Source organism: Pan troglodytes, chromosome 11, assembly GCF_028858775.2.
Source record: "Pan troglodytes isolate AG18354 chromosome 11, NHGRI_mPanTro3-v2.0_pri, whole genome shotgun sequence".
Lineage (NCBI taxonomy): Eukaryota > Metazoa > Chordata > Mammalia > Primates > Hominidae > Pan > Pan troglodytes.
The window spans coordinates 52,886,272-52,908,986 of record NC_072409.2 but is presented as its reverse complement, the minus strand read 5'-3'; the positions used below and the strand labels follow the sequence as shown (position 1 = coordinate 52,908,986).

General features: G+C 41.4%; 1 protein-coding gene and 3 pseudogenes across 1 annotated transcript; 2 read left to right on the top strand and 2 right to left on the bottom strand.

Moving 5' to 3' along the window:
* Positions 1-4,488: 4,488 nt before the first annotated feature.
* Positions 4,489-9,468, bottom strand: LOC112207704 (uncharacterized; annotated as a pseudogene).
* Positions 4,493-5,250, bottom strand: LOC112207705 (mucin-19-like; annotated as a pseudogene).
* LOC129136000 (translation initiation factor IF-2) lies at positions 9,146-16,180 on the top strand. Its single transcript, XM_054658624.1, has 4 exons — positions 9,146-9,269; positions 9,413-9,972; positions 15,041-15,418; positions 16,092-16,180. The coding sequence occupies exons 1-3, from the start codon at positions 9,146-9,148 to the stop codon at positions 15,320-15,322; spliced, it is 966 nt and encodes a 321-aa protein (XP_054514599.1). The 3' UTR covers positions 15,323-15,418; positions 16,092-16,180.
* Positions 16,057-16,428, top strand: LOC129135954 (cyclin-dependent kinase 2-associated protein 2-like; annotated as a pseudogene).
* The last annotated feature ends 6,287 nt before the right edge of the window (positions 16,429-22,715 follow it).

The window sequence follows — 22,715 nt, the reverse complement described above, 5'->3', positions numbered from 1 at the left end:
TCATGCCACTGCACTCCAGCCTGGTTGACAGAGCAAGATCCTATCTCAGAAAAACAAAAACAACAACAAAAACAAAAAAACAAAAACAATCATCACTAATATTATACTGAATTCTGAAGTGTGGAAAGTTTATCCTCTAAGATTAATAATAAGGCAAGATATTCACTGTTGTCACATCTATTCAAAAATATCAGTGAAAGTCCTGGCAAAACAACTAGGCAATGAAAAAAAGAAAAGATCCACATTCTAAAGGAAGAAGTAAAATTACCTGTTACTTATGATATGATGTTATATACAAAAAAATCCTATATGCTGAAAACAATACCTGTTAGAACTAATAGTTGCATTTAGCAAAATTGCAGAATACAAAATTAAGTGTATTTCTCTTCATTACACGGTACAATCCAAGTTTTTAAAATTCCATTGAAAATAGCATTAAGAAGAATATACTTTGGAATAAACAAGCAAAGAGATGTAAGACTAGTATACTAGAAGTAACAAGATGTTGCTGAAGAAAAGTCACAAACAATAGGGAAGATATTCTATATTTGTAGATTAGACAATTGAAAAGATATCCCATATTCATAAATTAGAAAACAATATTCTTAAGTCTATACTAATGAAATCAACAACAGATTAAATGCAATAGCTATATAAATCTAACAATATTTACTTGCAGAAATACAAAATTCTAAAACATATGAAATCTCAAGATTGAAAATAGCCAATTAAACTTGTAAAATAATGTCAATTGTGGAGCCCTCACAATTTTTAAATCAAAAACTAATTGCAGTGCTGTTGAACTCTTTTCAAATGTGGTATTTTGAGGCCAGGTTCTATGGCTTACACGTGTAACCTCAGCACTTTGTGAGGCTGAGGTAGGAGGATTGCTTGAACCCAGTTCAAACCACACTGGACATCCTAGTGAGAACACCCATCGCTAAAAAAATAAAATTAAATTAAAATTAACCTGGCAATGTGACATGAACCTGTAGTCTCAGCTATTCCAGAGGCTGAAGTGAGAGGATTTTTTAAGCCTGGGAGAGCAAGTCTGCAGTGAGCCATGGTCGCACCAGTGCACCCCAGCCTGGATGACAGAGAACCTGTCTCAAAAAGTAAAAAGGAGAAAATCTAAAAAGAAATGTATTAAATCAAGACGTGTAGACATAGAAAATAATAGAGACCCCTCTCTCCACAAAACCTTGTATATATGGTCAAAATGATCTTCAATAAGGGTGCAAAGACCAAACTATGGAGAGGGAATAATAGCCCCCTTTAACACAAAAACGGTATGAAGATTTGCTATCAACATGTAAAATATAGAAGTCAGAATTGTAGTTTATACTATATATTTTTAAAAACTCAAAATGTGTAAGTCTGAAAGTCTTACACAAAAATATAAGGGAAAAATATCCAAAATTATGCCACGGAATTTGGCAATGGGTTCTTGACTGCCAGCAGCCCCACATCCCTGGAGCATCCATCCGCTCACCGCTGCCTGGTGCTGGGTCCTTCCACACCTGTCACACTGCTTTGTGCGGGGCTCTGAGGGGCACGAGCCAGGACACCAGGCCGAGCACAGGGCACAGGCCGGGCGTTCTCCGGCTATTCGAGGGCAGGCTGTCCCCATGACAGCCTCAGGCGCAGGAGGGAGGACAGCCTGATTCGAGTCTGCAGAAGGAGGAAGAAGCTCATTTCCTGAGCCAGCAGGGACACAGAGGTGGATTCGGGACACAGGGACACAGGGGTGGATGCCATAAAAATATATGGCATATATTTTGAAACATGGTCGCAATTTGAATAATTAGAGTGTTATGCTGAAACTGCACCAAAATTTATCATTCCAGTGACTACAGGGAATTTTTAATAGTTGTTATTTTTATAATAAAATTAAACTTTAATGAAATAACTGACTTTCAAACTTCAGCAAGAGGACAAATATTCAGCCAGAGGTATCAGTTCCCGGTTTCTGCTTCGGGTCCTCTCTGGTCTCCCACAGCCCCTCCTGCATCACCCAGGTCTAAGGGGCCACCTGGCCTGGCCTGTGTTCCCTCATCCCTCCCCTTCCCCACCCAGATCCTGCAGCGCCTTCCTGGGGCAGGGGCGGCGAACCGTCCAGAGCGGGAGGCTCCATCGCCCAGGGCAGCACCGCTCCGCCCCTCTCCACACCTGCCCAGCCCCTGGCAAAGGAGTCGCCTGGGCCTGGCCCGCTGCCCGCCCCCCAATGCCTGCCCTGTGCCTGCAACGGCGACGCTGCCAACAAGAGGTGCCAGAGAACGCGCGCAACCCGCCCGGAGAGCAGGGTCCCACTCACCTGGGAGCGGGGGCACGTCCCTTCCGGTAGGCGATGAGTTAAGATTGTTTCCTTACTTATTTGACTTAAAACTGGTAGAATGTCACTATTATATGAAGTACCCATGACTCTCTCAGTAAATTTGAGCAAACGTTTATTAGTTTTTGTCAGTTTAACTAGTTCTTTTGTATCTATTATTAAGGTGAAATTTAACTTCTATCTGAAATCAGTAAGATACAGAGAGATTTTAATGACAAGTGAATATTTTTTTCTCAGGGGGAACTGAATTATGAATTGAATGAATGAATTATGAATTAAATGAATGAATTCATTAGCAAGGTAGAGAGGACACTAACCAATCGGTAGTTTTAATCAATCTGTATTCCCTCCCCCCTCCCTCTTTGTTTTTTGTTTGTTTGTTTTTGAGACAGAGTTTTGCTCCGTCGCCCAGGCTGGAGTGATGTGGTGCGATCTTGGCTCACTACAACCTCCGCCCCCCGGGTTCAAGCGACTCTCCGCCTCAGACCCCCGAGTAGCTGGGATTACAGGCGCCAGCCACCATGCCCAGTTAAGTTTTGTGTTTTCATTAAAGGCGGGGTTTCACCACGTTGGCCAGGCTGGTCTCAAACTCCTGACCTCGGGTGATCCGCTCACCTTGGCCTCTCAAAGTGTTGGGATTATAGGCCTGAGCCACCAGTCCCGGCCCCTCCCACCCCTCTGTATTATGACCATGTGTACCCAGCATTTAGCTCCCACTTATGAAAGAGAACATGCGGTACTTTGTTTTTTGCTTTTGCATTAGTTTTCTGGAAAGAATGCATTCATGTTGCTTCAAATGGCATAATTTTGAGTTTTTTCTGGCTGTATAGTATTCCATGAGTCTTTATCCAATCCACCACTGATGGATGTCTGGATTAAGCCTATGTCTTTGTGATTGTGAATACTGCTGTGATAAAAATATAGCTACATGTGTCTTTTTGATAGGGTATTTATTTTCTTTCGGGTATATACCCAGTAATGGGGTTACTGGATTGAATGGTAGATCAACTCTCAGTTCTTTAAGAAATCCCCAACCTGCTTTCCACAGTGGCTGAACTAATTTACATTCCTTCAGAAAGTGTATAAGTGTTCTCTATTCTCTAAATCTTCACCGATATGTGTTTTTCTTTTGACTTTTCAAAAAAAGCCATTCTGACTGGTGTGAAATGGTATTTCATTTCGGTTTTGATTTGCATTTCTCTAATAAATAATGACGATGAGCACTTTTACATATGTTTGTTGGGTGCTTGTGTGTATGTCTTCTTTCGAAAGTGTCCGTTCATGTCCTGTTGCCCACTTTTTAATGGAGTTACTTGCTGCTTGCTTGTTGATTTGTTTAAGTTCCTTATAGGTTCTGCATAATAGACCTCTGTTAGATGCGTAGTTTGTGAATATTTTCTTTCATTCTGTGGGTTATCTCTTTACTACCTTGATAGTTTCTCTTGTTGTGCAAAAGTTTTTCAGTTTAATTAAATCCCACTTGTCATTTTTTGTTTTAGTTGCAATTGCTTTTGAGGACTTAGCCATAAATTATTTGCCAAGGCTGTTATCAAGAAAAGTATTTCCTAGGTTTTTTTCTAGGTGTTTTATAGCTTGAGATTTTTGATTTAACTCTTTAATCCATCTTAAGCTAATTTTTGTATTTGGTGAAATATGGGGGTCTAGTTTTATTCTTCTGCATATGACTAGCCAGTTATCCCCGCATTATTTATTAAATAAAGTCTTTTTCCCATTGCTTACTTTTGTCAACTTTGTTAAAGATGTGATGGTTGCAGGCATGTGGCCTTAGTTTCTAGTACTCTAGTCTGTTCCATTGGTCTATGTGTCTGTTTTTCTACCAGTACCATGTTGTTTTGATTACTATGGTCTTCTAGTATAGTTTGAAGTCATGTAATATGATGTCCCTAGCCTTAGTATTGCTTTGGCTTGGCTAGCCTATGTCTCTAGCCTTAGTATTGCTTTGGCTTGGCTATTCAGACTCCTTTTAGGTTCCATATAAATTTTAGATGTTTTCTATTTTGTACAAAATGACATTAGTAATTTGATAGGAAAAGCATTGAATCTGTAAATCGCTTTGAGCAGTATACTCATCTGCACGCAGATGATACTCCAGTGTATGTTCTGTGGTTGATGAGTGAAGTGTATTGTAATTCCAAATGGTCAAGCCAGACCCTGCCCCCGCCCGTCTCCTCCTCTGCCAGAGCTGGAGACCTCTAGCCAGGGGGCCTCTAGAGCCACTGGGGATGGGGCTGAGGGCCGCTTCCCGCCCCCGTGCAGCTGCTGCAGGGCAGACCGCCTGGCTTGGCCGCAGCCAAAGGGACATCTGGCCCTGCTTCCGAGATGTGGGGAGTGCGGGCAGGCTCAGGAGTTGCCTGGAGGCTGCTGCCTGCACACAGAAGGCGGCCGCAGCTTGGGAGCCCAGGCGGGCTGGAGGTGCATGGCCTGGTCGGCCTGGGGATCGCCAGCGCGCCCAGCCTGAGGGCCCCCAGGCCGTGCCTCCCACCCACTCCTCCACCTGAGAGAGATCGGGGCCGCTGTCATGGGCACTCGGCAGTCACCCCGTGTGGGGTTGAGCGGCGGGTTTTCAGTTCTCGCCCCTGTGCAGCTGCCACCGCCGGGCAGAATGCCTGGCTTGGCCACAGCCACAGGGACACCTGGCCCTGGTTCTGCGAGACTGGGAGCGCAAGCAGGCTCAGGGGTTGCCAGGCAGCTGCTGCCTGCACACAGAGGGCGACTGCAGCTTGTGCGCCCAGGCGGGGAGCATGGTCTGGGTGGCCTCTGGAATGCGTGTGCACCAGGCCTGAGGGCCTCCCTGGTGGTGCCACCTGCCCCAGTCTTCCTCTGCTGGAGCCTGGAGCAGCTGGAATGGCCACTCTGCAGTCACAGGGGATAGAGTTAAGTTTTCTTATCCCACACATGCACACAAAAAGGTAACTATTCTGTGAGGTACATGTTCATTGACTTCGTTTTGGTAATCATTTCAGAATGTGCATATAAACGCATCACATGTACAATTTTTATTTCTCTATTACACCTCAGTAAAGCTGAAATAATTAACAGGATTGAAAGGATAAACCCACAGTTCTATAGTCACAGTTGGACACTTCAATACCTCATTTTAATTAATGGATAGAAAAACCAGACAGAAGCTTCATGAGAAATACAAGAGTTAAACAACGGTATAAGCCACTGAGAGCTAATACGCACATACAGGACAGTCCATCCAACAACAGCAAAATATACATTCCTTTCAAGTGTATATGGAAGTTCTCTAGGATGGGCCATATCTTCGTCCACAAAATATGTCCTAATCATTTTTAAAAGTTTGGAATCATACAAAATATAATTTACAACCACAATGGAAGAAACAACAGATAAATAAGTGAAAACTGGAAAATTCACGAAAATGTGGAAATTAAACAATACAGTCTTCAACTACCAGTGAGTGAAAAAAATAAATCACAAGCAAAATTATAAAATATCTTGAGATAAATTAAAATAAAAACAAAACATACCAAAACTTATTGAATGCAGTGAAAGTAGAGTTCAAAGGAAAATGTATGGATATAAACAACTACATTTAAGAAAAATCTCAAATCAACATCCTCACTCTATACCTAAAGGCAGTGGAAGAAGACAAAAGAAGACTAAATCCAAAGCTAGCAGTATGAAAGAAATAATAGAGAGCATAATTACAGCATAAATCAATAAAATAGAAGTTTGGAGAGCAGTAGAATGAATAAACATAGATTATTTGAAAGATCAAGCCTTTCACTATATTCACTGAGCAAAAGATGGAAGACTAATTATTACAATAATAAATGAAAGCAGAGCCATTACTACCAACTTTACAGAAATACAAAAGGATTACAGGAGTATACTGTGAACAACTGTCTAACAACAAATTAGCTGCCCTGGATGAAATGGACGAATCACTAGAAAGACACAAACTACCAAAGTGGCTCAAGAAGAAAGAGAAAATCTGAATAGACCTATAACCTAGGAGATTGAATTAGTAATCGAAAGTGATTAACAAAGAAACATTTATGACCAAATAGCTGCATTATCTGGTGAGTCAACCTAACATTTAAAGAAGAATTAATACCATTTCTTCTCAAACTCTTCCGACATAATATATGAAGAAGGAATACTTGCTAATTCATTTTTTGATAACAGCATTATCCTTATACCAAAGCCAAAGAGAGCACAAAAAGAGAACTACAGCACAATATCCCTTATGAATATATAAGCAAAAATCTCAGCAAAATACTAGCAATACTAGCAAAATACTAGCAGCAATACTGTATAATCAAAGGATTGTAAACTATCACCCTGTGAGATTTATCCCCAAAATGCAAGGGTGGCTCAACATATAAAAAATCAATCAGTGTAATATACTCTAACAGTAAAATGAATAAGCACGTGATTATTTCAATTGATGCAGAGAAAACATTGATGAAATACAACACCCTTCTATAATAAAAATACTCAATAAACTAGGCATAGAAGGGATTTTCTGCAACATGACAATAGGATGTACAAAAACCCAACAGTTAATATCATGATCAATGATGAAACACTGAAAGCTGTTTTCCTAACATCTAGAACAAGACAAGCATGGTGCATTTGCCACTTGTGTTCAATGTACCACTGGCAATTTTAGCCAGAGCAATTAGGCAAGACAAAGAAATAAAAGGCATCTAAATTAGAAATAAAAAACAGAAGTAAAATTATATCTACACATGATCTTATGTGTATAAAGCTCCAAATAAAACACAAAACCGATTATAACTAATAAAAGAGGCAGGATGCAAAACAAACATAGGCAAATGAGCTATATTTCTATATAGTTGTAAAGAACTATGAAAACATTTTAAAAATTCCATTTATAATAGCATCAAAGAATAAGTTATTCAGGCATAAATCTAACCATGGTGGTATACACAAAACTTTGCTGAAAAAAAACGGAAGAGAGTGGAAATAACTGGAAAGACATTCTGTGTTCACGGGTTGTAAGACAATATTGTTAAGATGACAATACCATCTAAAGTAATCTACAGATTCAATGCAATACCATCAAAATCCCAAAGGCATTTCTGCAGAAAGAAAGAAACTCATTCTACAATTCATACAAAAATTCAAAGGATCTGACAGACAAAACAGTCTTGAAAAAGAATATTAGAAAACTCACATTTTTCAGTTTCACGGCCTACTACAAATCTACAGTAATCAAGAGAGTGTGGTACTGGCATAAGACTAATAGACTTTTAGACCAATACAATAGAACAGATTTAAGATCCTACAAATTAGTGCTCACATATATGGTCAATGACTGTTCAACAAGCCGTCCAAGTCTAGTCAAGGGAGGAAAGAACAGTCTCTTCAACAGCTGGATGTCAGTGCACAAGAGAGAAGTTAGACCCCTACCTTGCAGTATACACGAAAATTAATTCTAAATTAATAAAAGACTTACATGTAAGGACTAAAATATGTAACTCTTAGAAGAAAACACAAGGTAAACCTTTATGACCTTTGAGTTTTAAGTGTATTTTGAAATATGACAGAAAAGCACAGATAACAAAAGAAAATACACGTAAATTAGATTTAATCAAAATAAAAAACCTTTATGCATCAAAGGATACTATCAAGGGAGTTAAAAGACAACCCATAGTATGTGAGAAAATATGTATCTGATAAAATCAAAGTGCGTATCTGATAAAAGCTTAATATCCCAGAACTCAACATCAGAATTTCTAACATCCCAATTAAAAAATAGGCAAAGGACTTGAATAGACATTTCTCCGAAGAAGATACACAAATGTGTAAGACGGATAAGAAAAGATGCTAAACACCGTTATTCATTAATAAAATGCAAGACAAAACCCAAATGAGATACCACTTTGCATCCACTAATAAGGCTTTCATAACAACGACACAGAAAATCAGTGTTGCTAAGGAGGTGGAGAAATTGGAGCCCTCATGAACTGGCTGCTAGGAATAGAAAATGATGCACTTGCCGTGGAAAACAATTTGGTGGTTCCTCACAGAATCACACAGAGAAACAAGAGCTGCTGGCTTCCGGGTTCTCCTGGGCTGGCGCAGTACGTCCCGGAATCGCAGGCGCGCATCCCTTCCCGCCTGAGGGCTGCCTGGCCGTGACTCCCGCCCCTCTTCTCCTCCGAAGAGATGTCGGGGCCGCTCCAGGGGCCGTCCGCAGCCACCGGGGATGGGGCTGAGGGTCGGTTCCTGCCCCGGTGCAACCGCCGCCGAGCAGACCGCCTGGCTTGGCCGCAGCCACGGCGACATCCAGGCCCGGGTCTGCGAGGCTGGGCGCGCCAGCCAGCTTGGGAGTTGCCTGGCGCCTGTAGCTGGGCGCCCAGGTGGTGGAGCATGGCCTGGGCGGCCTCTGGATCGCAAGTGCCCCTGGCCTGAGAGCCCGCCAGACCCTGCCCCCGCCCGGCTCCTCCTATGCCAGAGCTCGACACCTCTAGCCAAGGGCCCTCTGCAGCCACGGGGGATAGGGCTGAGGGCCGGTTCCCGCCCCCGTGCAGCTGCTGCAGGGCAGACCGCCTGGCTTGGCCGCAGCCACAGGGACATCTGGCCCTCGTTCCGAGATGTGGGAAGTGAGGGCGGACTCGGGAGTTGCCTGGAGGTTGCTGCCTGCACACAGAAGGCGGCTGCAGCTTGGGTGCCCAGGCGGGCTGGAGGTGCATGGCCTGGTCGGCCTCGGGATCGCCAGCGCGCCCAGCCTGAGGGCCCCCAGGCTGTGCCTCCCGCCCAGTCCTCCACCTGAGGGAGATCGGGGCCGTTCGTATGGGCCCTCAGCAGTCACCCCGTGTGGGGTTGAGCGGCGGCTTCTCAGTTCTCGCTCCTATGCAGCCGCCGCCGCCGGTCAGAATGCCTGGCTTGGCCGCAGCCACTGGGACACCTGGCCCTGGTTCTGCGATGCTGACAGCGCGAGCGAGCTCGGGGGTTGCCAGGCAGCTGCTGCCTGCACACAGAGGGCGACTGCAGCTTGGGCGCCCAGTCGGCGGAGCATGGTCTGGGTGGCCGCTGGAATGCGTGCGCTCGAGGCCTGAGGGACCCGCTGTTGGTGCCACCTGCCCTGCTCTGCGCCTCTCCGCGCCTGCGCCGGCGCCCTGCGCCCCCTCCGCGCCTGCGCCCCCTCCGCGCCTGCGCCCCCTCCGCGCCTGCGCCCCCTCCGCGCCTGCGCCCCCTCCGCGCCTGCGCCCCCTCCGCGCCTGCGCCCCCTCCGCGCCTGCGCCCCCTCCGCGCCTGCGCCCCCTCCGCGCCTGCGCCCCCTCCGCGCCTGCGCCGCCGGCGCTCTGCGCCTCTCTGCCTTTGCGAAGGGCGCTCTGCCTTTGCTAGGGCGGAGCTGCCTACTCCTCAGCACAGACCGGGAGAGCATCGCGAGGGCGGAGCTGAGTTCTCCTCTGCACAGACTTCGGAGATACAGCGAAGGCGGAGCAGTGTTCGCCTCAGCACAGACCCAGGCGGGCGGGCCGGGGGTACCGCGAGGGCGGAGCTGCGTTCTGCTCAGCACACACCCGGGGGACACCGCGAAGGCAGAGCAGCGTTCTCCTCAGCACAGACCTTGGAGGCACTGCCTCGCTTTGGGACAACTCGGGGCCGCATCAACGGTGAATAAAATCCTTCCTGTTTGCAGCCCTGAATAATCAAGGTCAGAGACCAGTTAGAAGGATTCAGTGTGGAAAACGGGAAACCAAAAGCCCCTCTGAATCCTGCCCACCGAGGTTCTCCCCAGCCAAGGCGAGGCGGCCGCAGTGCGAGATCCACACCGCAGCCTCGGAAGACAAATGCGGCATTCCTAATGCAGACATGACACCCAAAGTATGACACCCCCATTGCTCATGTAACAAGCACCTGTAATGCTAATGCGCTGCCTCAATACAAAAATATTAATATAAGATCCGCAATCCCCTCGCTGCCGTGCAGTCCAAAGACAGCCATCATAATAATCAACATTGACATAGTCAATACAAACTTAGTAACGAACCTAGGGTTAAGGTTGGTGTTAGGGTTAGGGGTTAGGGGTTAAGTTTAGGGTTAGAGGTTGGAGATAGGGATTGGGGTCAGAGTTAGGGGTTAGGAGTCAACGTTTAGAGTTAGGGTTTGAGAGATGTTAGGGGTTAGGGATTAGGGGTTAGGGTTGGGTTAGGGTGAGGGTTGGGGTTAGGGATAGTGGTTAGGGTTTGTGTCTGGGGTTAGGGGTCAGGGTCAGTGGTTAGGGGTCAGGGTCAGGGGTCCCACTCTGCGACTTGTCTATTTACTCTGCTGACTGTTCCCTTTGCCATGCAAAAGCTCTTTAGTTTAATTAAGTCCCAGCTATTTATCTTTGTTTTTATTGCATTTGCATTTGGGTTCTTGGTCATGAAATCCTTGCCTATGCCAATGTCTAGAAGGGTTTATCCAGTGTTATCTTCTAGAATTTTTACAGTTCAGGAATTAGGTTTAAGTTCTTAATCCATCTTGAGTAGATTTTTGTATAAGGTGAGAGATGAGGATCCAGTTTTATTCCCCTACATGTGGCTCGCCAATTATCCCAACTTCATGTGTTGAAAAGGGTGTCCTTTCCCCACTTTATGTTTTTGTTTGCTTTGTGAAAGATCAGTTGGCTGTAAGTATTTGGGTTAATTTCTGAGTTCTCTCTTCTGTTCCATTGGTCTATGTGCCTATTTTTAAACCAGTAGCATGCTGTTCTGGTAACTATGGCCTTATTGTACAGTTTGAAATCAAGTAGTGTGATGCCTCCAGGCTTGTTCTTTTTGCTTAGACTTGGTTTGGCTACATGGCACTCTTTTGGTTCCATATTAATTTTAGAATTGTTTTTGTAATTCTGTGAGGGATGATGGTGGTATTCAGATGGGGATTGCATTGAATTCGTAGATTGCCTTTAACAGAATGGTAATTTTCACAATATTGGTTCTACCCATCCATGAGCATGGGGATGTGTTTCCATTTGTTTGTGTCATCTATGATTTCTTTTCTTTTTTGTTTTTGTTTTTTTTTTTTTTCAGAGGTAGTTTCGCTCTTGTCGCTGAGGTGGGAGTGCAATGGTGTGATCTCGGCTCACTACAACTTCTGCCTCCCGGGTTCAAGCAATTCTCCTGCCTCAGTTTCCCGAGTAGCTGGGATTATAGGCATGGGCCAATGTGCTTGGCTCCATCTATGATTTCTTTCAGCAGTGTTTTGTAATTTTCATTGTAGAGGTCTTTTGATTACTTTGCTAGGTATATTCCTAAGTTTTGTTTGTTTTTTTTTTGTTTGTTTGTTTTTTGCAGCTATTGTAAAAGGGGTTGAGTTCTTGATGTGATTCTCAGCTTGGTAGCTGTTGATGTATAGAAGAGCTACTGATTTGTGTACATTAATCTCGTATCTGGAAACTTTGCTGAATTCTTTTATCAGTTCTAGGAGCTTTCTAGAGGAGTCCGTAGGGTTTTCAAGGCGAAAGATCATATCGTCAGCAACCAGTAACAGTTTGACTTCCTCTTCACCGATTTGGATTTCCTCTATTTCCTTCTTTTGTCTGATTACTCTGGCTAGGACCTCCAGTACTATGTTGAAAAGGAGTGGTGAGAGTAGGCTCTTCGTCTTGTTCCAGTTCTCAAAGGGAATGCTTTCACCTTTTCCCCATTCAGTATTATGTTGGCTGTGGGTCTGTCATAGATGGCTTTTATTACATTAAGGTATGTCCCTTGTATGCCTATTTTGCTGAGAGCTTTAACCATAAAGCAATGCTAGATTTTGTCAAATGCTTTTTCTGCATCTGTTGATAAAATCATGTGAGTTTTTTTGAAAATTCTGTTTATTTGGTGTATCACATTTATTGACTTGCATATGTTAAACCATTCCTGTGTCACTGGTATGAAACCCACTTGATCATGGTGGATTATCTTTTTGATATGTTGTTGGATTCAGTTAGATAGTATTTTGTTAAGGATTTTGGCATCTGTGTTCATCATGGATATTGGTCTGTAGTTTTCTTTTTTGGTTATGTCCTTTCATGGTTTTGGTATTAGGGTGATGCTGGCTTCATAGAAAGAAGGGAGTGTTTCTTCTTTCTCTGTCTTGTGGAATAGTGTGAAAGGATTGGTATCATTTCTTCTTTGAATGAAAGAAAATATTCTTTGAATGTCTGGTAGAATTCTGCTGTGAATCTGTCTGGTCCTCGGCTTTTTTTGTTGGTAATTTTAAAATTACCATTTCAATCTTGCTGCTTGTTTTATTGGTCTGCTTGGGGTATCTACTTCTTCCTGATTTAAGCTAGGAGGGTTGTATTTTTCCAGGAATTTATGCAACTCTTCTGGGTTTTCTAGTTTTTGTGCCAAAAGGTGTTCATAGTACCCTTGAATAATCTTTAATATTTCAGTGGTGTCAGTTGTAATATCCCCTGTTTCATTTCTTAGTGAGGTTATTTGGATTTCCTCTCTTCTTTTCTTGGTTAATCTTATAATGGTCTATCGATTTTGTTTATCTTTTCAAATAACCAACTTTTTGTTTTATTCATGTTTTGTATTTGTTGTTGTTGTTGTTGCTGTGTCAATTTCATTTAGTTCTGCTCTGATCTTGGTTATTTCCTTTGTTTGCTGGGATTGGGTTTGGCTTGTTCCTGCTTCTCCAGTTCTCTGAGATGTGAACTTAGATTGTCTGTTTGTGCTCTTTCATACTTTTTGATATAGGTGTTTAGGGCTACAAACTTTCCTCTTAGCACTGCCTTTGCTGTATCCCAGAGGTCTTGATTGGTTGTGTCATCCAGTTCAAAGAAATTTTTTCCATTTCCATCTTGATTTTGTTTTTCACCCAGTGCTCATTCAGGAGCAGGTTATTTAATTTCCATGTATTTGCATGGTTTTGAAGATTCCTTTTGGAGTTGATTTTCAGTTTTATTCCACTGTGATCTGAGACAGTGCATGGTACAATTTCAATTTTCTTAAATTTATTGAGACTCGTTTTATGGCCTATCATATGGTCTATCTTGGAGAAAATTCCATGTGCTGTTGAATGGAATGTGTATTCTGTGGTTGTTGGATGAAATGTTCTTATATATCTGTTAAGTGCATTTGTTCCAAAGTATAGTTTAAATCCAGTGTTTCTTTGTTGACTTTCTGTCTTGATGACCTGTCTAGTGCTGTCAGTGGAGTAATGAAGTCCCCCACTATTATTGTGTTGCTGTCTATCTTATTTCTTATGTTTACTAGTGATTGTTTTGTAAATTTGGGAGCTCCAGTGTTAGGTTCATGTATGTTTAGGATTGTCATGTTTTTCTGTTGAATGAGACCTTTACCATTATATACTGTCTGTCTTTGTCTCTTTTCGCTACTGTTGCTTTAAAGTTTGTTTTGTCTCATATGAGAATAGCTACCGCTGCTCGCTTTTGGTGTCCATTTGCATGAAATGCCTTTTTCTACCACTTTCCTTAAGTTTATGTAGGTCGTTATGTGTTAGGTGAGTCTCCTGAAGGCAGCAGATAGTTAGTTGGTGAGTTATTATCCATTCTGTGGTTCTGTATCTTGTAAGTGGAGCATTGAAGCCATTTACAACCAACATTAGTATTAAAAAGTGAGGTACCATTGCTTTCATCATGCTCTCTGTTGCCTCTGTACTTTACTTTTGTTTTTTGTTTTTGCTTTTTAACTTGTATTTTTGTTTTATAGGTCTTGTGTAATTTATGCTTTAATGAAGTTCTGTTTTGATGTGTTTCCAGGGTTTGTTTCATGATTTAGAGCTCCTTTTAGCAGTTCTTACAGTGCTGGTTTGGTAATGGCAAATTCTGTCAGCATTTGTTTGTCTGAAAATGACTGTTTCTTTCATATATGATGTTTAGTTTTGCTGGATACAGAATTCTTGGCTGATAATTGTTTTGTTTGAGGAGGCTGAAGAAAGGGCCCCAATCCCATCTAGCTTTTAAGGTTTCTGCTGCAAAATCTGCTGTTAGTTTGATAGGTTTTCCTTTATAGGTTACCTAGTGCTTCTGTCTCACAGCTCTTAAGATTCTTTCTTTTGTCTTAACTTTGGATAACCCAATGACAATGTGCCTAGGCTAAGATCTTTTTGTGATGAATTTCCCAGGTGTTATTTGTGCTTCTTGTATTTGGATGTCTAGGTCTCTCACAAGGCCACGGAAGTTTTCCTTGATTATTCCCCCAAATATGTTTTCCTAGCCTTTAGAATTCACTTCTTCCTCAGGTACACCAATTAGTCTTAGGTTTCATTGTCTTAGGCCCCACCACTGGGGCCGCTACACGTGACGTGGGATGTGGGCCATCAGGCAAAGGGCGCAGAGATGGGGCGCTGCCAGGGGAGCCAAGGAGGAAAGAGAGCACTTTCCAAATTGTCTTCCAGGGTTTCAATGTGCATTTTATTAACTCAGAATCTGTCGGGAATAATACTAGGGAGCTACCTTTCCCTGGAGATGGGTCTTGTCAGTGGAGTGAGATAGGCTGGGGGGAGGAAGAGGAATGGGAGGCTCAGTTTATAAATATTAAGATCAGCAAGGGTGTGCTGCTGGCAGGAGCAGAGGGAGCCTGGAGATTTGGGTGGCTGCCGTTGGTAAGTGGTTGCAATCCAGAGAGTGGGATTGAGTTCCTCCCTTGTCATGTTAGCATCCCGTTTCCTGGGCGCGGGTCTAATGCCCTGCAGGTGGTCATTTCACTCATGGTGACTTTGTCTCTCTTCGGCCATCTCCAGACTCAGCTTCGCACTCCAGGGCTGCATACCACCAGCCACTGTCATATTAACCCCTTCCCAGGCCAATGTGTCCTTGGCCTGGAGCCCAATCTGCTGGACAGCCTGGGACCGTCCATTTTCGGAGTGGTGGGCAACCTGGTGGCCATCGTGGTGCTGTGCAAGTCGCACAAGGGGCAGAAGGAGACCACCTTCTACACAGTTATGCAGCTGGCTGCCACCAACCTGTTGTTCACTTTGCTGGTGAGCCAGGTGACCATCGCCATGTACATGAAGGGCGGGTAACCTGGGGGCCAGCTGCTGTGTGAGTACAGCATCTTCAGCCTGTTCTTCTTCAGTCAGTCCGGCCTCAGCATCATCTGTGCCATGATATCTATACAGGTAATTTGTGTTAGACCTTCTTAGAAGAGTTTCAAAAGTTTTATGTTTTTATCTGGGTTATAAACAGAGTCCTCAAATGCATACAAAGGAAATCATGCCATGATTGAATTTCAGCAGGAATAAGTTTATTTTACCTATTCAAAATTAAGATACTTTTGTTGTGTTTGAAAATGTGTTTTAAAGATATGTTTTTGAAAAAAGTTTAAGTAAATATTTAATCATGTCCCCTTTTCTATCCCAAGAAATAATTTCATATATAGTTTATTTAAATTTTTTAACAAAAATGTAGCATAATTTTTTTAAATTGTATATTTTATTTAACCCAATATATATCCAAAATATTGGGTCAATATGTAATCAATATAAAAATTATTAGAGATAGTTTGCATTCTTTTTTCATATGAAATCTTTGAAATCCATTGTGTATTTTACATTTTAGGATGTCTCAACTCAAATGTGAAATTTTCATGGAGAATATTTGAACTGTACTTAGATTAATACAAATTGCAGTTAAAAAATTTAATATAGATTTACCAGGGGGCATGCAGCCCGCTTGCCAATCAGATCGCTGCTGAGCAGTCCTGCAGCCAACCCCCGAAGAGCAGCCTGCTGGCTTCCCCAGCGCCCAGGAGTTGGGGATGTCCTACTAACCTACCACCCCTGCCCCCAGCAGCACCCCCGGCTCCAGCACCCCTGGGCCAGGCACTCCGGTCCCTACAGGAAGCGTCCCGTTGCCGTCGGGCTCAGGGCCAGGAGCCACTGCCCCTTGCAGACCGCTGTTTAAAGACTTTGGACCGCCTACCGTCGGTTGTGTGCAGGCCATGAAACCACCTGGTGCTCAGGGCTCCCAGAGCACCTACACGGAACTGCTGTTGGTCACAGGGGAGATGGGCAAAGGGATCCGGCCCACCTATGCTGGCAGCAAGAGCGCCGCGGAGCGCCTGAAGAGAGGTATCATCCATCCCTAGTCAGAGTGCCTGGTAGAGACAGAGTGGAACGCCCACCCTTAACAGGAAGCTCCGAGGCCTCTGTGTCTGGACTTCAGAGCACCTGCTTCTCCCTGGCCTTCATCCCTAGTTGCACTAACCATCCTGGGCTTCCTGTCCTGTGTCCCTTGATGGGTGCCCTCCAGGAACCAAGGGGCGGTTCTCACTCCAGGTGGCAGCACTAAGGACCCCCCTCCCCACCCCACCCCACCAACACAACAAGAGTTAGCAGCGAGGTCCCCGTAAGTCCCACCCATGACCTGCAGACAGTGTTGCCCACTGGAACTTTCTGTGGCCCCCACCACTCAGCCCTTCCCAGCACTTGTCCAGAGCCTCTTTCTCCCTCAGCACAGCTCAGGCCTCAGGCCTGACACTTCCCTGCCTTGTGTCTTTTGCTAAATATGACCTTTCTATATTAATAAAAGATGCTTTGGAGTTGTGCTCTCTAAAAAAAAGTTTAATATAAAGGAGAAATAAAAGGAAATTTAGCAAAGAAATATGTAGATGAATATTTAAATACTCAGAGGTGACATTACTACCAGACATAATGAGATTATCAGATGTTTCATTTACTTATGATTAATATGTTTGTATTTATTTTTTATTCATTTTATTTTATTTATGTATTTATTTTTATTATACTTTAAGTTCTAGGGTACATGTGCACAACGTGCAGGTTTGTTACATCTGTATACATGTGCTGTGTTGGTTTGCTGCACCCATTAACTTGTCATTTACATTAGGTATTTCTCCTAATGCTCTCCCTCCCCCAGCCCCCCACCCCATGACAGGCCCCAGTGTGTGATGTTCCCCTGCCTGTGTCCAAGTATTCTCATTGTTTAATTTCCACCTATGAGTGAGAATATGCAGTGTTTGGTTTTCTGACCTTGCGATAGTTTAAACAAACTAGGAAGTTCAGAAGTCACTTTACAAGAGAAATAAATAAAAATAAAGTATGAATGACATTGGTAACAGAATAAAAATTATAGAGTTAGACAAAGTATTAACAAGCAAGCTTATATATTTATAAGAGATGGGAAAATATTAGAAAGGAATAAATCATGTCTTGTCAACATGAAGAAAAAGTGTATTTTTTTGTTAACTTATTATTGTGTTTCCTTGTATAATTTTCACTTGGTTTTGTTGGTTTTACTACTTGCTTCATTCTTTCAAAAACTACGTCTTCATAGACCATTTCAGCTTTTGCTATGTGGGCAGAATTATAAAACCCAATTTCGAAATTTCAACTGAACGTTGTCAGCATTTTTCTTTGGGCTTTCTATTGAAAAAAAAAACCTAAGTAATTGTGTGTGTGTATATTTTAGTATTACCATGAATGTAATAATAATAAAATCAAACAAAAACAAATGGATATGCAATATGTTGGACTAGCATCTCAAATATGAAAAAGGCATTGCCAACAGTGATATAATTTTTTTTCATAATGGTAAGCTTTTTAAAGTATAATCTTATTTTAACCTAAAATCTTACTATCAGAAAATGCAGTGTACATTAAAATGTTCTGAAATGCTTTATTCACATTTATTAAATGGTTGTACTCACTCAGATATCTACAAATTGGTTTTTCACTTATGTAATTATCTTATAGAATGTTCAAAAGTCATGCAGAATGTGAGATAATTTTCTATTGAATATGATTGTTTTATCATTGCAAGACATCAAACATCCCTGTTTCCTGCCAAATGAATGTACAATAGCAATAAATGTAAAGATGTGTTTTTTGGAAAAGACACATTTTTGAGTTATAAAACAAGGATTTTAAAACTTGAATTGTTACAGTGAGTATGTCTTAATATAGGCTACAGTCACTTTAGATAAAAAATTACCTCACATCTATTTTCAATATTACTTAAAGATGTTCATTTAGTGGCAAATATTTTTTTTTTGCCTAGAGGCAGATATTTTGCCACATGGCTATTTATGAAACTGTACTGTGGCTGTAAACTATTACAAGTTATCAAGATTAAAAAATAAACAAAAAATATTTCAGTTTTTCTATGAAATGTCTTTACTCGAGTCCAAATTTAGAGGTTTAAAATGCTTCAAATTAATAAAACCAAGTGTTTCACATATTTCAGTTGGAATGGCGTTTGTCCTAGTTTTATTAGTGAAGCAGCAGACTGCATTTTTTCACTCTCATACACCTTCAAAAGATGGACAGAAAAATTTGATAAAACTTCTAGGGCATTATCTGATGAAACACATTAAACACTAAAGGAGATATACAACTTCATTGCTTGTAAAAGACCTATAAGAAGGAAACCTACATACATATATCTATCAGTTTTGTATTTTCAGGAAATATTTGCCTTAAAGTGAGCTTCATAACAGTATGTGTTCTCCAACAAAGCCAAGGAAAGTAAGTTTGACACAAGGATCTGGAAGTCTACCTGTGTGGCATAATTACATTGAATACATTCCACAAATAAAGCAGAAATGTATAGTAGAGTGTCCATTATAGAGGAACACTCAATAAATATTTAATAAAGTGCTTAAAATTTCTCATTATTGACCTGAACAATGAGTATACTTATTACGTTTGCCAGTGACAGATATTAAAAGTGGAGATTGAAGGAAAAATGATGTATAGAAGAGAGATTTTACCTTCAAAGTGACATAAATAATTTGAAGAAATTGAGGGAAGTGACTTGCTTAAATATCCATACAGTAAATATTTATTGTGTGCTTACTGTGTGCACTGGGAATTAAGCAGTGAAAAAAATACAAAGGAAAACATCAACAACGTCTCTTCTATCATGGAGCTTACATTCTACCAGTAAGAGAAAGACCATCAACAAATACATATGTAGTATAACATGACTATGAATGGTATGGAGAAAAATTAAGAACAGTAAGGGGGATGTGGGGGCCTGGGGATTTATTTTATATAAGGATAGACAACAAAGGCCTCATTACTAAGTAATTTTATGCAATCCTTTTTTCAATTTATTTATTTGTTGATTCCATAATACTTATTTATGTATTTATGTATTTTTAATTCATTTTTTATTTTTAGAATCAGGGTCTCACTCTGTCACCCAGGCTGAAGTGCAGGGGTGTGATCATAGTTCACTGTAACCTTACTCCTGGGCTCAATTGATCCTCCCATCTCAGCCTCCCAAGTATCTTGGTCTACAGGCACCTGCCACCATGCTTGGCTAATTAAAAAAAAAAAATTAGAGATGGGGTTGTGCTATGTTGCCCAGGCAGGTGTCAAAATCTTGGCCTCAAGCAATGCTCCTGCTTTGGCCTGTCTAAGCATTGGGATTATAGGCATGGGCCACCGTGCCTGGCCCTGTAATATGTATTTAGCATATGCACTGTGATAGGCACAAGAAAGTCTCTGATAGTTCAGTAAAAAACTGCAATGATGTTTGCAACAGGTAATTAAGTTTGGCCACGATTCTTTTGAGTGTCATAACACAGTCCTAAGAAAAAGTCTATATTTCCACTTTACTGGGTGTGTGAAACTCAAACTCAAGGTTAAAAAGCTCTGATTTTTGGTTGAAATCATAATCCAACTAAAAGCCAGAAATGTGGAGCCATTTTTTTTTATTTTAAGTGAATCATAAGCAGTCTTGTATTTAAGACAGATAAAATTATTGTACAGTATTATGTTTTCTGTACTTAAAATGAGAGAAAACCATGAGGGTTGTTAATGTTTGAAAAAAGAAGGCATCTATGAGGAAGCTTTATATTGGTAGAAAGTGTGAAAGGAAAATAAAATCTCAGGACCCCAAACTCACTATGACAAAGGAAAATTAAGCTTGGAACCTGAGTCATGCAAAAACTGCCATCCTTTTGTTCCCAAACAGCTGTAATTTCATATGCTTACTTTAACTTATGTAAAATGTAGATTTACTGAGAGAGAGGATGAATGCACAACTGACTCCTTCCTCCTGTTTTTGCCACATGTAACATATAGATTCACTGAGCACTAATCAGAGCCTCACAAGAATGTAGCCATTAGCTTTCTTGCCTTCCCTCTCTCCTTCTTTTCCTCCCCTGTTTTAATTTCCTGCCTGCTTCCTCTTTCTCCTTTAAATACTGAAGTTCCCAAAACCCTCTTTAGAAAAAGCACAGGACATCACCTACTTGTGACTTGTGATCCTTTTTCCCAGGTGTATCCTCCACCTTGCAAAGCAAAATCTCTAAATCACTTGAGATCTGCCTCATTCACTTATTGGTTTACAAAAGGAAGTTGGAAAAAACCACTCTTCTTGCAATGCACAAATGACTGTTTTATAGTAACTTTATTGCCTATGCAATCAATCACATATTTGATATAATTATAGTATCAGATGATAAATGTAGATGTAAAAAATCTATCTGTAAAAGTGACTTTTCTTATTTCTCCTCTCTCCTTTTCTCCCCTACTGTGCTTTGAATTCTTTATTTTCATATTCACTTTGCTGGCTTCGGATCATTTCCAAACCTACTCTAATGGTAGCATGATAGCATCCAGTGAGTTTGTTGTTGTTGCTGTTGCGATAGGACCATAGACTTTCACATCTAGTTGTGATATCACATGCTCACATTGTCTACTTCATTTTACAGTTGAAGAAATTGAGACACAAGGTAAGGTGACCTGCCCAGTTCCAATCTAGTTATATAATAAAAGAATGGCTAATATTTAATAAATAATATGAGTCAGGCACTGGGAAAATAAGGCACTTTTTTTTTTTTTTTTGAGACGGAGTCTCCTTCTGTCGCACAGGCTGGAGTGCAGTGGCGTGATCTCGACTCACTGCAAGCTCCGCCTCCCGTGTTCATGCCATTCTCCTGCCTCAGCCTCCCCAGTAGCTGGGACTACAGGCGCCCACCACCATGCCCGGCTAATTTTTTGCATTTTTAATAGAGATGGGTTTTCACCTTGTTAGCCAGGATGGTCTCGATCACCTGACTTCGTGATCCTTCCGCCTCGGCCTCCCAAAATGCTGGGATTATAGGCGTGAGCCATCGCGCCCAGCTAATTTTTTGCATTTTTAATAGAGATGGGGTTTCGCCGTGTTAGCCAGGATGGTCTCGATCTCCTGAACTCATGATCCGCCTGCCTCGGCCTCCCAAACTACTGGGATTATAGGCTTGAGCCACCGCGCCCGGCAGTAAGGCACTATTTTTATCTCTATTTAAAAATGTAGAAACTGAGCCAAAGAGAGGATATGGTATTTGCCTGGGATCATAGGATTAGTAAATGTCTGAGTTGGTATTTAAAGGCAGGCTTCCAGATTTCATAGCCCATCCACAATCGCATGCCACTCAAGTCTTCTGGCTCCGACTTCTCTGCAATTTACACAGCCCTACACTGCCTTCCTCCTAAACTCTCCAACCTCCTATTTTTTTCAGCTCTAAACTTTGATTCCCTAAACACAGCAGTCAGGGACAGGTGGAAGATTGTTGTGAAAAGAACAGGCAGCAGCATTACGGTTTAGCCTGTTTTTATATCTATTTTATTCTACAGATTAGTGTACTTTTCTCAATTATGTATACTTTTCCATTCTGCCAAAAATTTATTTTAAGGCTGTTAAAGCTGTAGTCAATTTTCTCACTTTGATCTTCCAAAGGAACCTGCTGTATCTTTTTCATTCTGTGCAAAACAGGCATTTTAGGATCCACTCAATGCTAAAGTCACTGAGTAGCTACAGACTTGCTATTTGTTTCTCCATTGTTATATTTTCATAGTTTTAGAATCTGAGCAGCATTTAATTTGTCTATGCTTTATATTTTCCTTTAGGGAAAGAACACAGTGATACTTGCTCATAGTGTTAGAGGAATAATCCCAAAGAGAGAAATTATTCTTCGAATATCCACCATGACTGAATACTTAGTAATACTGAAACCTACTTATAAAACAAAACAGAAAACCTCCAAAAAACCAAATAAACAACAAAAAAACTTAAAACCAAAAAAGTACTGGAAGTCTCAGAAGTATTTAGCAGTTATTCTTGCTCCTTCAAATGAAAAGATGCTTTATCGTATCCTCTATGGAGAGAATTCTGACAGTATTTATCAAAGACCTTACATTTATTCACCTTTTGCCCTAAAAATTTCATAACTTAAAAATACATACAACAATTTATAATATAGCATTTTTTGTAAAGGGAAATAATCAGAAAGAGTCTAAGTGTTCAACAATAGGGCACTTGTTGAATTATGATACAATCACACAATAAGGTCTTCATAGAGCCCATTAAAATGATGTTATTGATATTTATTTATTAATGGGAGAAATCATTTAGAATTTTTGGTTAAGACCTTTAACTAAGCACAAAGTCTATGAAATAATGTGC